Below are 11,885 nucleotides of genomic sequence, written 5' to 3'. Positions count from 1 at the left end.
GTTGTGCCCCTATTACCCCCATATTGTTATTTCTGTGCCCCATAGAATCCCTCTATTGTTATTTTTGTGGCTTTATATTATTATTGTTAGGTCGGCTGGATTATATTGTGACTCCTTAGACTCCTATATATAGAAAGGAGGTTTTGTCATTTGTATCATCCAAGAATTGTTCATTTATGTAATGTAAAGGAGGTTTCCCCCTCGAAGAGGCTGAATTCTAAGGCGTGGATTTATCTTTTCTATCTTTTCTTGAGCTGGTTTCATAACACCAACCACCCTGATAATCTCAGCAAGTGAGGCTTCCTATGGGGCCTTGAAAAGTTGACTGAAGTGTGATGTGCTGAGTGATGCAAGTTGATTGAAGGAATGAACTCTCTGACCTTCCTCATTAGTCATCTTCCAGATGGTGTTGATCGCCCATCACCCATTTGCAAATTGATGATAGAACTTTATATTGTCATCCCCAGCTTGTAACCAAATGGCATGACTCCTGAGTCACCATGTTTCTTCTCTGTCATTTAGAATCCTATTCCTTTTTGCCTCGAGCCCGATGAGATGAGATTTAGCTTCAACAAATGAGTATCCTCTCCCATCAGCATCTTCCAGACTGGCGAGCTCAAGTTCAATATTGAGAAGATTGAGGTCATCCTTCTTTCTCTTGTCTTTGGCCCAATCAATGGTTAATCTCTTAAGTCTAAGAAGGTTGTTGGCAAATCCTTTAGAGATAGATCGTCTAGTATCAAGGGGGTGAGCCTTCCAAAAGTCCGAGACCAATCTGATGTAGTCCAAGTCTTTTAACCAAGTGGCATTAAACTTAAAGGGAGCTTTTGGTTTGTGAACATGACCAACAATCTAAAGATAAATGGGAGAGTGGTCAGATAAACCCCTCGATCCAACCCATTGTCTGTAGTTAGAGAGAGCCCCAATAAGTGGTTCTTTGATGAGGAACCGGTCCAGCCTTCGGGCCAACATGGCCTCTCTAGTCCTTCTGTTCCTCCAAGTAGGCTGAGGTCGAGCCATGGGAATGTCAATGAACCGATGGTTATCCAATAGAGTTTCCATGGTGTCTGATAAAGGGTCAATTTGAGCATTGTGCCCCAAGACTCTGCATGTCCAATAGAAAAATTGAGATCTCCACCCAATATGATGTTGTCAGCTTGTAAGAGGGATGTATTGAGAAATTGGTCCCAAAATGCAGCCTTGTTGTGACAGGGGCCATACATGTTTATCAATCTTAGCTCCTTTCCCAATTCAGATGAGAAAATATCTGCATCGATAAAGCCGACCCCTCCCCATATATTTAAAATCCTTACAACTCTGGGATTGAAGCCAAAGGCAATGCCCCCAGATCGCCCTCGAACATCTAGGGCATGAAATTGCCACCCAAGTACAAGGGATTCCAACACAGGGATAACCAAGTCAATAAGGCCAAGTGTTTCTTGCAGGAATATGACATCCACCCATTCAGTTTCCAGGAGTCTCTTAAAGGCTAGATTTTTGGCAAGGCTAGCCATCCCACGATAATTAAGGGATAACCACTTCATGGGGGGGGGAAGCGGGGATGATAGGGTGCTCTGTGCTCTAAGAACCCAGTCGATGGATAATTGTCTGCCCTCAACCACATCAATACCAACTTGATGGATGGCCTTGGAGATAGTGGAATGTCTTCCACGAGTGGTCTTGGAGAGCTTGGGAGGAGGGATGATACCAATACCACATACATCCAAGGAAGAAGATTTGTCCAAGGAGTGAAGGTTGTAGGAGTGGGAGGGACACGAAATATCTGATGCCTCAGTTGAAGGGACAGACAGGGGAGGATCAGGGAAGGATGGAGGCGTATTGGAGAAAATAGGAGGAGGAAAGACCGAGGGGCAGGTTAGAGGAGGTGATGCAGATGCAGATGACAAGATGCACTGAGACATAGAGGATGACCAAAAAGATGCAGAATGAGAGAGATGTAACAAAAGTACAGGAGGGAGGGTTACCCGATGTGAGTGCTGCAACGATTACCGCACGAGGCCTGGTAAGAGGAGGCGAGGGAGGGCGAATCGGAACAATCACTTGCCTCTTCTCTCGAGCCTTTGCCTTAGTCTGACTGCTAGGTGCTTTGGGCATCTGTTGTTCCTATGAACTCGATGTGTGCCAATCAATACTATCAGGCGCATTCTCCGGAGAGGGGACAAATATAACCAACATGCATTCCTTGTATAAATGACCGACCTTATGACAATGTCTGCATCTGAAGGGCACCCCTTCATAGTCAAGTATCTGAATACGGGTGAAGTGCTTCCAAAGTAATGTAATTTTCTCCTCCAAACCCTCCCGAGTGTCCAGATGAACCAAGATGCGTGCCAGTGACATGTTGCCTGAGACAATATAAGATTTGTTGTAATCTAGATAGGTTCCAAGAGCGTTGCCAATGTGGGTGAATATATCTTCAGACCAGAAGTGTAATGGAAGGCCTGGTAAATGTACCCAGATGGGACCAACCCCCAATTGCTCCCGCTTCGGGTCGAACATGGGACTCCACCTCTTGAGGAGGACAGGTGCAAGTTCAATGTGCCAATATTTCAAGAGCACCCACGAAGTATAATCTGCTCACTGGAATCGGAGAGCGAACCACCCACGCGAGAGGGTAGTGACCGATGACAATTCAAAAAGGATCTGCCCCCAAATTTCAATTATCCATTGTTGTAATCTCGCAGTGGAGTATGTGCGACTATGAACTCTCTGGACCAAAACCATGTCCGCTATATCAATAACATCCCCCATCTGAAGCCCTTCTCCAAAGCTGAGGGAGATGCCCTTGTTCTTGGCTTTAACACACTTGGATTTCTTCATGGACTTGAGGGTTTATTTCCTTGAGGAGCGGAGGAGGATTCAGGGGGGGGGGAAGATCCTGTATATCATCAACCCTAGGATCAAGTCCACAACCAGTCAAGTCAATAGGAGGGTCGTCGAAACAACTAGATGAGAGGGGAGCAGAGACTTGATGGGGATGGGGAGCCGACTGAGAAAGTGGAGGACCAAAAGGGGGTACCGAGGTAGGGTGACCTGGATCCAAAAGGGAGAAATGAGGGAAACCAACAACTAGGAGCGTAGAAGCATTGCCTGACGGATAAGAGGGAGAAGTGGAGTCCAAACAAGTAGCCAGGAAGTGTAGGGATGCCGGAGAAGGGGGAGGGTAATCAGAACCTGGCCAGGGAATCGATTCCACAAGCGAGGAATAGGCCGGTTGCGAGGAGTTGGGACAAGAAGGGTAAACTGATGAGCTAGCCCTAGGGTAACTGACATGAGTAACGGAAGTGCAGAAAGCGACGCGTTCGGCAGGGGAGAGGGAGTAGTTGTCCAGATGGGCACAAATACATATGTGTCATCGTATAGTCTACCAAATCCTCCTCCATACCCGCCGACAGACAGTGATGGGAAAGTGAGGAATGTTGCCAACCCTGATGCCAGGTGCCAGAAGGTGCCAAAAAAGAGGAAGTTGTGGAGTCCTCGAGTCTCTCGTGGTGCGAAGAAGAGGCATTGAGAGCCCTAGCCAAATTCGATGTCACTGCAGAGCGGGTGCAGGCGCACTATCCTCTCTCCTTCCTCTTCACTTTCATTATCTATTGAATCAGAGAAGACACACACACACAATGTTAATATAATGAACTTTTAATATTAATTTTAACATCCATTAATTTTATATATTATTTTTAGCAAGAATATATGTTATTTTTTATTTCTCAACATATTACACCAAGAAAATATATATTATTTTTTATTTCTCATCATATTACTAAAAGTATATCCAACAACTTGCAAACCAGATATATACATTCTTTTTGCGCTGAAAAACCATAAACACAATAAGATTTGAGATGCTATCTAATTAGTTTTGCCCAACAAAACTTACCATTAAACAACAAACCATTATATCAAATATTTAATTTTAAAACTTACCATTAAACCACCTATCATGGTCTCGAAAATTTAATTTTGATCACAGAAGCAATTCATGTGAGAAAGGCCAGAAAAAGGCCGCTTAGGTTCTCATTCCCATAGCCACGTCACAAAATTCAAAACTTAAAACGTACCTTATGACAATTAAACCATCCACGTCAGCACTAAATTGCTTTCCACCACAAGAACTGGGAACTCTCCGCGCGTAGAAGCAGCTTGCAATCACAACAACGAATTTTACTCGCATGCTTCACACGCATGATTTTAAATTTGCTCAGAAAGACCCCATGATCTCAAGGTTTGTGAATCTACTCTATTCAATAGATTCAAAATATCGACCTTCATGGACTATTACAAGGTTCTGGGACTGAGAAGGGATGCAACCAAGGACGAGATTAAGGCTTCATACAGAAAAATGGCCTTAAAGTTTCACCCTGACCGCCACGCTAAGGCATCCAAAGCTGTTCAGGACGATGCATTGCGACAATTCAAGATGGTTTCAGAGGCCTATGATGTTCTCAGCGACGATAAAAAGAGGGCGGCCTACAGCAAAGCTGGTTCCTGTTATGGGAACCGTAGTAACTATGGGGAAGGTTATAATACCCACCGAAGTACTTACAGTGGAGGGTATAGTACCTACAGAAGTGGTTATAATACTTATCAAAGAAGCACAAGGGGGCCTACTCATTCATATAATTGGGGTTTCGGATTTGGTTCTCCTCGCCTTTATTTCTCCAGCATGGATTTTCTGATCCACGCTGTTCTTGTGGGGTAAGGACTAATTCCTTTTTTATTTTTATTTGTTTGTTTCCTTCAAAGAAATATATAGGGTTTGACGTTCTGTGTGTAATCTGTTAAATTCAAATACTGGCATTTGCAGTTCGAAATTTTTGATTTAGAATTTCAGCTCTGACGATAAACCAAGGACCTTCTTCATGGATAAACTCAGGTTTATCGTTTTGACCTTTTCTGTTTGTGCGTGTATATATATAAAGTCCATAAACGCATATATTGGCCCTGCAGGATCAAGTCAGAAGTTTGATGTCCAGAGTGTTGTGGGTTTTGTTTTCGATCTCTAGCTGGTGAAGCACACAACTCCATCTTTATTGGGCACCTATGTTTTCACCATGGTCTGCAAGATCCGCAGTGGCCGCTTGCAAATTTTTAGGCATCACAGTCCACTCATAGCAGTCCTGCTGACCTGGGGCAGTCTCTAAATCACCGTTGCCAAAATGATCCAACAAAGTCACTTGGTTTCTAGTCACAAACAAGCAGACTATTTAGCCTCGGATGAATAGGTCAAAACTTTGAAATGGAATGAAATTTTAACGTCCACGAGACTAGATATAGTCTATGGGATCACTAGTTTCCCTGCTTTTTGCCTTTTGCAATCCAATCCTCTTATTATTCAAATTAATGATGAGCTGACCCAACCTTCTAACAGTCCCCTCATTGAAAAGACAATGCCAAGGAATTGCAGTTAACATATTGTTGTAATTGTCTCTGATGTATCTGAAAGCATCACATTCCAAAATGAAATGTTTTTCCGATTCCACTGCCCTAGAAGTGCAAAAAGTACACACCCGCTCTTCCCAAGCTTCTTTAGGCCTTTTCCACCGACTTGTTTTGCACCGTAGTTGATGTGAGTTAGTTCCTAATTGAACAATAAGAATCTTTGCTCTCCATGGAATGCTAGCTCCAATGTACTCTTTTTGTTGGAGATCACATGTGGGGTTGAATTCTTGAACATAGTACTTCTTCTTTCTACCCAACTCTTTTCCCCATATATGCTTACGAAACTTCTCCATAACATAACTCTTTAAATCCTTGCTCTTTGTGGGACATTCATTGAGGTAAATATTCCATTTTTGCATCCATTTGTTTTTTGCCTCATCCATGATTTCTTTCTTTCACTCATTCCTTCATTGAAGATAACATTAGGCCATCTACCTTCTTCGATTTGCTCAATTCTCTGAAGATACCTTATGAGATGCACCATAGCAATTCCTTCGATGGAAGTTGCTCCTGTTTTACTCAACACTATGTCATAAGAGACCAAACTTTTTATTTTAAACTTGCTCATGATCAAACATTTTTAGATTTTCTCAATTTGCTTCCATTTTGAGACAGAGATGCTGCTAGCCCACAATTCACACCCATATAATATCACTGGACAAACTAGGAGCCCAAAAAGCACTTTAATTGTTTTCCAATCCCATAACTCTGTCTCTCTACATCTGTTTTGAAGAGCATATAATGCTTTCCACCCTCCTAAAATTCTCTTCTTTCTACAGTGGTCCCAATTAAGCTTGTTTTTGAAATCAATTCTGAGGTACTTGTATTCATTTACTTCTTCAAGAATGTTGCCTTCAAAGAAGAACGTATGTTGGCTCTGCTTCTTTTTATTTGAGAAAATCATTATTTTGGTCTTGCTAATATTGACTTGCATCCCCACTGCTTTACAAAAATGTTCAAGGGCATAAAGGTGCATTTGCAATCCCTGGGCCAATTTAGCAATCAATACAAGGTCATCAGCATATAAAAGAAGCTTTATCACAAACTTCCACAACCGAACACCATCCCCACCTTGCAGATTTAGCCATTCTTCCAATTTATCAATATATAAACCAAAAAGAGTAGGGGATAAAGGGCAACCTTGCTTGACTCTGATGTCACTTTTAAAGCTTTCTGAAATGCCTGTTGAAGTTCTAATTTTGACTTTCACCTCTTCATAAAGCCTTTGGACAACAACTCTACAATGTAAAGGAATTTCAAGCTCTTCTATTCTACTCCACAACTTATCTCTAAGGACCGTGCCAAATGCCTTTTTGAAGTCAACAAAGCAGCAAAATACTTCTTCTTTGCCCTCCCAAACCTTTTCAATAATGTGTCTCAATGTGATACTATGATCTACTGTAGAATGCTTCGGCCTAAAACCTGCTTGCCCTTTTGCCCTCTTTTCTTTGACTTTCGCCCACTTTAGATATTTCCCACCATGCTGCTGAAGAGCTTTGCAAACAAAGAATTGATCATAATGGTTCTATAGTTGGAAGGATTATTAATGTCTCCACTTTTAAACAGGGGTATTGCTAGACTAGTTGTCCAATCTCTTGGGAATCCTTACCGAATGAAGTTGTTGAATATTTCCATCATGTGCGGTGCAAGAGTGTTCATTCCCCACTTTAGATATTTTGCTTGAAGTTCAACCAAATCCTTTGCCTTTCCTATTTTTCAACTTTGTTGCGGGTGTGTTCTACTTGCCTACAGAGAATATTTATAGAATCATATAATTTCTTGAAAGGTGAACAGTCTGTCACTCAAAAGGGATCCACTAAATTCAAACTAAAATGTGCAAGATAAAAATGATCATGAAGGGATTGTGTAAAATAAAATTGTCAGACTTGAGTTGGTTTGAGACCCGTTTTGTCCCATCGCCAGTCAACCTTGACTTGGGACTCGGAAAAAGCTCGCCAGTCAACCCTACATTTTCATGAAAAACCAATGTTGTTTGCGTTGAATTTAGATTAGACATGAAAGATAACATCATATTACTGAATATAATGCAAAAATAACATATCGAGGTATTTTATTTTTTGTTTTTTTGAAACCAAAATGAGTAATTATATTAGTAATTCTGTGCCCGGTCGCAACAAGTACATTGGGAGTACAACTTCCAAATCCACAAAGACCATCTGACCATCATACTGACTCCAAACTAGACACCATCTATCAACTTATTAACATATAACACCTAACTGGATAAAGAGAAGACGCTATGCTACACCCTTGGCAACAGTGGCCAGGCATTACAAGACTCTATACCGTTCCTTACAAAATGTAGACACAAGGAAAACTTCACAAAACAGAAACCCAACACAAAACATGAAGGTCAATCTGAGTCTGATGCAGGCTTGTTGAGGTTGATAACAGGTTCGGCAGAGACATCCATAGGCTGGTCCGAGAGGTTTGTCTTGTTGAGCTTGAGGTTAGAAATAATTTCTCAGAGAGCATCCACTTCATCTTCTATTCTTGTCAGCTTCTGCTTGAGAGCTAAAGTATGCTCTTCCTGTTCTACCTGTGAATGAGGCATCTTCCAAAATTTCACCAGTAGATCTTATAATTCATTTTGGTGTGCTTTGATTTCAGAGATGCAATTAGGACACTGTTGGAAACTCACAGGAGCACCAGATTCTGAGCTAGTATCCATATGAAAAATGTAGAACTGGAATGGACAAGAATAGGCCTTGCAGACCGAGAGGTCAAAAGCTTGGCAGTTAACCATCCAACAATCAACCCAGACCTTTCCCTTGAGTGCAATTAAGTAGAGATCCTGAACCAAATACTCCTGTTGGTAGACCACAAATGTAGGGAGCAGAGGGAATTCTTGGGTGAAATACCTGTTAAAATTGGAAACTAGGGCCAAACTTCATGTGGGTCATCTTATTCATGGTTGATAATATGTTCATTAGATTCCTCTCGTCGAGAGGTGTAGGATTGATCTAAAGATCATCCGATTTTGATAAGTATTCATGGAGATATGAATTTATTTTGATTATGGAATTATTATCAAGCCGACCTACAACTCATGTAGGCTCAAAAGCCAAACAGTCGCATCTATTCAAACATCAACAGTTGTGTATAAATACAGGAGGACTTTTCCTCATTTGCACTCACTCATCTCATCACATCTCTCTCTCTCTATTGCACAGAAGAGTCTCTTCTCTACTGCGTAGAAAAGGGTATCTCTCTCACACATGTGAAGCTGGAAGCTGCTGAAACTGAAGCTACAACTGCAGATCCAAACTTTGACCAGCGTGGACCATTAAACCTCCTCTTCTGATCTGCGCTGTAGGTTCATCTGAACCTCCTCTGAAGGTTGCAACTTTTTGTGGTGGAACCAAGTTGATCCGACGGACAGTTTGCGAGATATCGACTGCCTTAGTTTGAAGGAAGTTGCTGAAACTGAAGCTGCAACTGCAGCAGTGAACTTTGACCCGCGTGGACCAGAAGATCTCCTCATCTGAACTGCGCTGTAGGTTCATCTGAACCTCCTCTGAAGGCTGCAACTTTTGGTGGTGGAATAAAGCCGATCCGACGGTCGGTTTGTGAGATATCGACTACCCTAGTTTTGACGATGAAGCCGCTAATGCTAACGCTGCCGATCTAGGGTTTGCTACTGCTGATATAAATCAGATTTATTGTACTATTTCTCTCTGCTGAATTATTGAAGCTAAAAGAAGATTTGATCAAAGGGTTTCCCCACACATTGTGGGGTTTGCCCCTGGCTAACCACCACATCTTGTGTCTCTTGTCTTGGCTTGTTTTTTGTCGATCGTTTAATGTTCTATCTGCACTTTACTTTATGTACATGTGATTGCTAATCTGTGGAATATACTAAGAAAAAGAAGTAAATTGTTGTAAGCATAGAACATACCATAACTTAACATGGAATCAGAGCTGAGGTGAAGACAAAGCCCAAGCAAAAGCAAGAGCAATCACCGAAGAGAAGATTGGCAAAGCTATCCTAAAAGAACTATGGGGTCCTCAACATTCTTTCCTGCCGAAGACAAGCTCCATGAGAAAGCTAACTATCACGGATGGAAGATGTCTATTGATCTAACCCTAGAAGATCAAGGAGTGCTGGACCATGTAAGAGACAATATTGTTGAGCCTCCATCAAATGCATCCGTTGCTGCCTGGAACAAATTGAAAAATGGAGAAGTCAAAACAAAGAAGATCATCTGGGACTATATCGACAAGCACTCGGTGGCCTACATCTCTGAACTGGACACCTCCAAGGAAATCTACGACAGACTGGTGAGTTTATTTAAAGTCAATGATGCAAATCAAGTTTTGTTTCTCAGAAATAAGCTGAGGGAGATCAAGAAGGGTAAAGATGAGAGTATGCAAGGATACTTCTTAAGAATCACCGAGATCAAGAATGATCTCCTATCTATTGGGGAAACTATTACTGACAGGGAAATGGCACTCACAACTCTTGGAGGATTACCATCCGAATGGTACGTGTTCAAGACTACTCTTCTGAACTATAATGTAATTCCTGGTTTCGAGGAATTAATGGCTAAATGCATTCAAGAAGAAACAAGGGTAGAAGAGCAAGAAGTGCCATGGCCTAAAGGTCCTCCTGTTGCTTTTTCTTCTCATGATAAGAAAAGAAATAATTCCGGGTCTAAATCAAAAAGAAAGGCTGGACCTAAGGGTGGAAGAAAAGGACGATGTTACATTTGCAATAAAGCAGGTCACTATGCAAGGGAATGCCCTGATAGAAAGGACTCTCACCGAGATGATGATAAAAATCCCTCCCATGGCAATCAAAGGAATGGCAAATCTAATAGCAGAGGTAAAAGGAGTGTTGGAAACCAAGGAAGAGGACAACCATTCAAGAAGGCTAGAAATTCCAGGTATGAATCTAACACTGTTGACAATAAGTAGGCTGAATATTATCTACCAGCTGCCCTATCTACCTCTGCTCCTTCGGACACAATGGTCCTTCGGACACAATGGGAATTTGGCTCATTGATAGTGGTGCCTCAAGACACTTCACTGGTTACAAAGAAGTACTCCATAATCTGGTAGAGAAAGAAACTAACTTGGAAATTTTCCTTGGAGATGACATGAAATATCCCGTGAAAGGTGTAGGCAATGTTTCTCTCAAATTGAATCAAGGTAATACATTCCACTTACAAGATGTATTATATGTACCTGATCTAAAAGAACTTGGTATCCATCTCGACAATGGAAGACAAAGGCTACAAGGTAACCTTCAGCGATGGCAAGGTACGTATATGGAAAAATAATGTTAAAGATGCTTTCACTTTTGGGTTTCGAGTTGATTTTTTATATCAGGTCGATGGAAGTCCGCTAGGTGTCATGTCTTGTGACACAACTCTTCAGTCTGAACTTTGGCATCGAAGGTTTGCCCACCTTCATTACAAAGCTCTACCCGATGTAAGACAGATGGTAACAGGGATGCCCGAATTCCAAGTAGAGAAAGAAGGTGTATGTCCAGGATGTGTCGAAGGAAAGCTCAAAAGGGGACCATTCCCCTCAAGTCAAAGCAAGACCTCCGATATATTACAACTAGTTCACTCAGACATATTTGAGGCTGGCTTCAAGAGGGAGACTACTACATCATATACTCCTGAACAAAATGGTGTGGCGGAAAGGAAGGACCGCATGATTATGGAAGCTGTCCGGGCCATGGTACATTATCAAAGACTTCCGAAGTTTCTATGGGCTGAAGCTGCAAACACTGTCGTATATGTGCAAAATCAATGCCCTCATCAAGCATTGGGTTCCAAGACTCTTGAAGAAATGTTCACCATCGGTCAAAGGGAAGTCGTGATTAGTCATGATGTCACCTTTGACAAAGATATGGCTCTCAGCAAGGTGGACAATCTTCCGACTTTGAGGAGCTCTCAAGAAGCCAACACCAGGGAACCGAAAGAAAAGGATGATGAATCAATGCCTGATGTAGAAGAACCCATGGATCCGATTGATCCTCCTCCACATGAGCGTTCCTCTTCTAGGAAGAGGCCTTCATGGCTTAGGGGGCTACTTGATGATGCTGAAGGACATGCTGCACCCCAAGGAACCTTTCGTGAAAGTAAGAAACCTAACAAGTATAAGGGATACTTGACCATCATGAGCACGATCATACAAAACGAGCCTTCATCATTTTCAGATGCCGTCAAGCATCAAGTATGGAAGGATGCTATGACCAAAGAATATGAGTCTATTATGAAGAATGATGTCTGGGAAGTAGTTCCCAGAACCCAGGACAAGACAGTGGTTACTTCCAAATGGCTTTACAAGATAAAGCATGCAGCAGATGGAAGTACGGAAAAGTATAAGGCTCGTTTTGTTTCTTGTGGTTTCTCCCAGAAGGAAGGTATAGACTATGATGAGATATTTGC

General features: G+C 41.9%; 1 protein-coding gene across 1 annotated transcript in view; it reads left to right on the top strand.

The window, feature by feature from the left end:
• The first annotated feature begins 4,126 nt into the window (after positions 1-4,126).
• The window catches only part of LOC149164586 (chaperone protein dnaJ 72-like), a 136,214-nt gene continuing 128,455 nt past the window's right edge, over positions 4,127-11,885 (top strand). The window contains exon 1 of the mRNA XM_089432111.1: positions 4,127-4,719. Within this exon, the coding sequence (XP_089288237.1) occupies positions 4,292-4,719 (428 nt within the window). The 5' untranslated portion in view covers positions 4,127-4,291. The remainder of the gene's footprint in view (positions 4,720-11,885) is intronic.

The sequence above is a fragment of the Pinus tabuliformis genome, chromosome 5_1 (assembly GCF_031772625.1).
Source record: "Pinus tabuliformis cultivar Carrire ecotype Pingquan chromosome 5_1, CPIR1, whole genome shotgun sequence".
NCBI lineage: Eukaryota > Viridiplantae > Streptophyta > Pinopsida > Pinales > Pinaceae > Pinus > Pinus tabuliformis.
The sequence above is the reverse complement of the archived record's forward strand: the minus strand, read 5'-3'. Positions and strand labels throughout refer to the sequence as shown.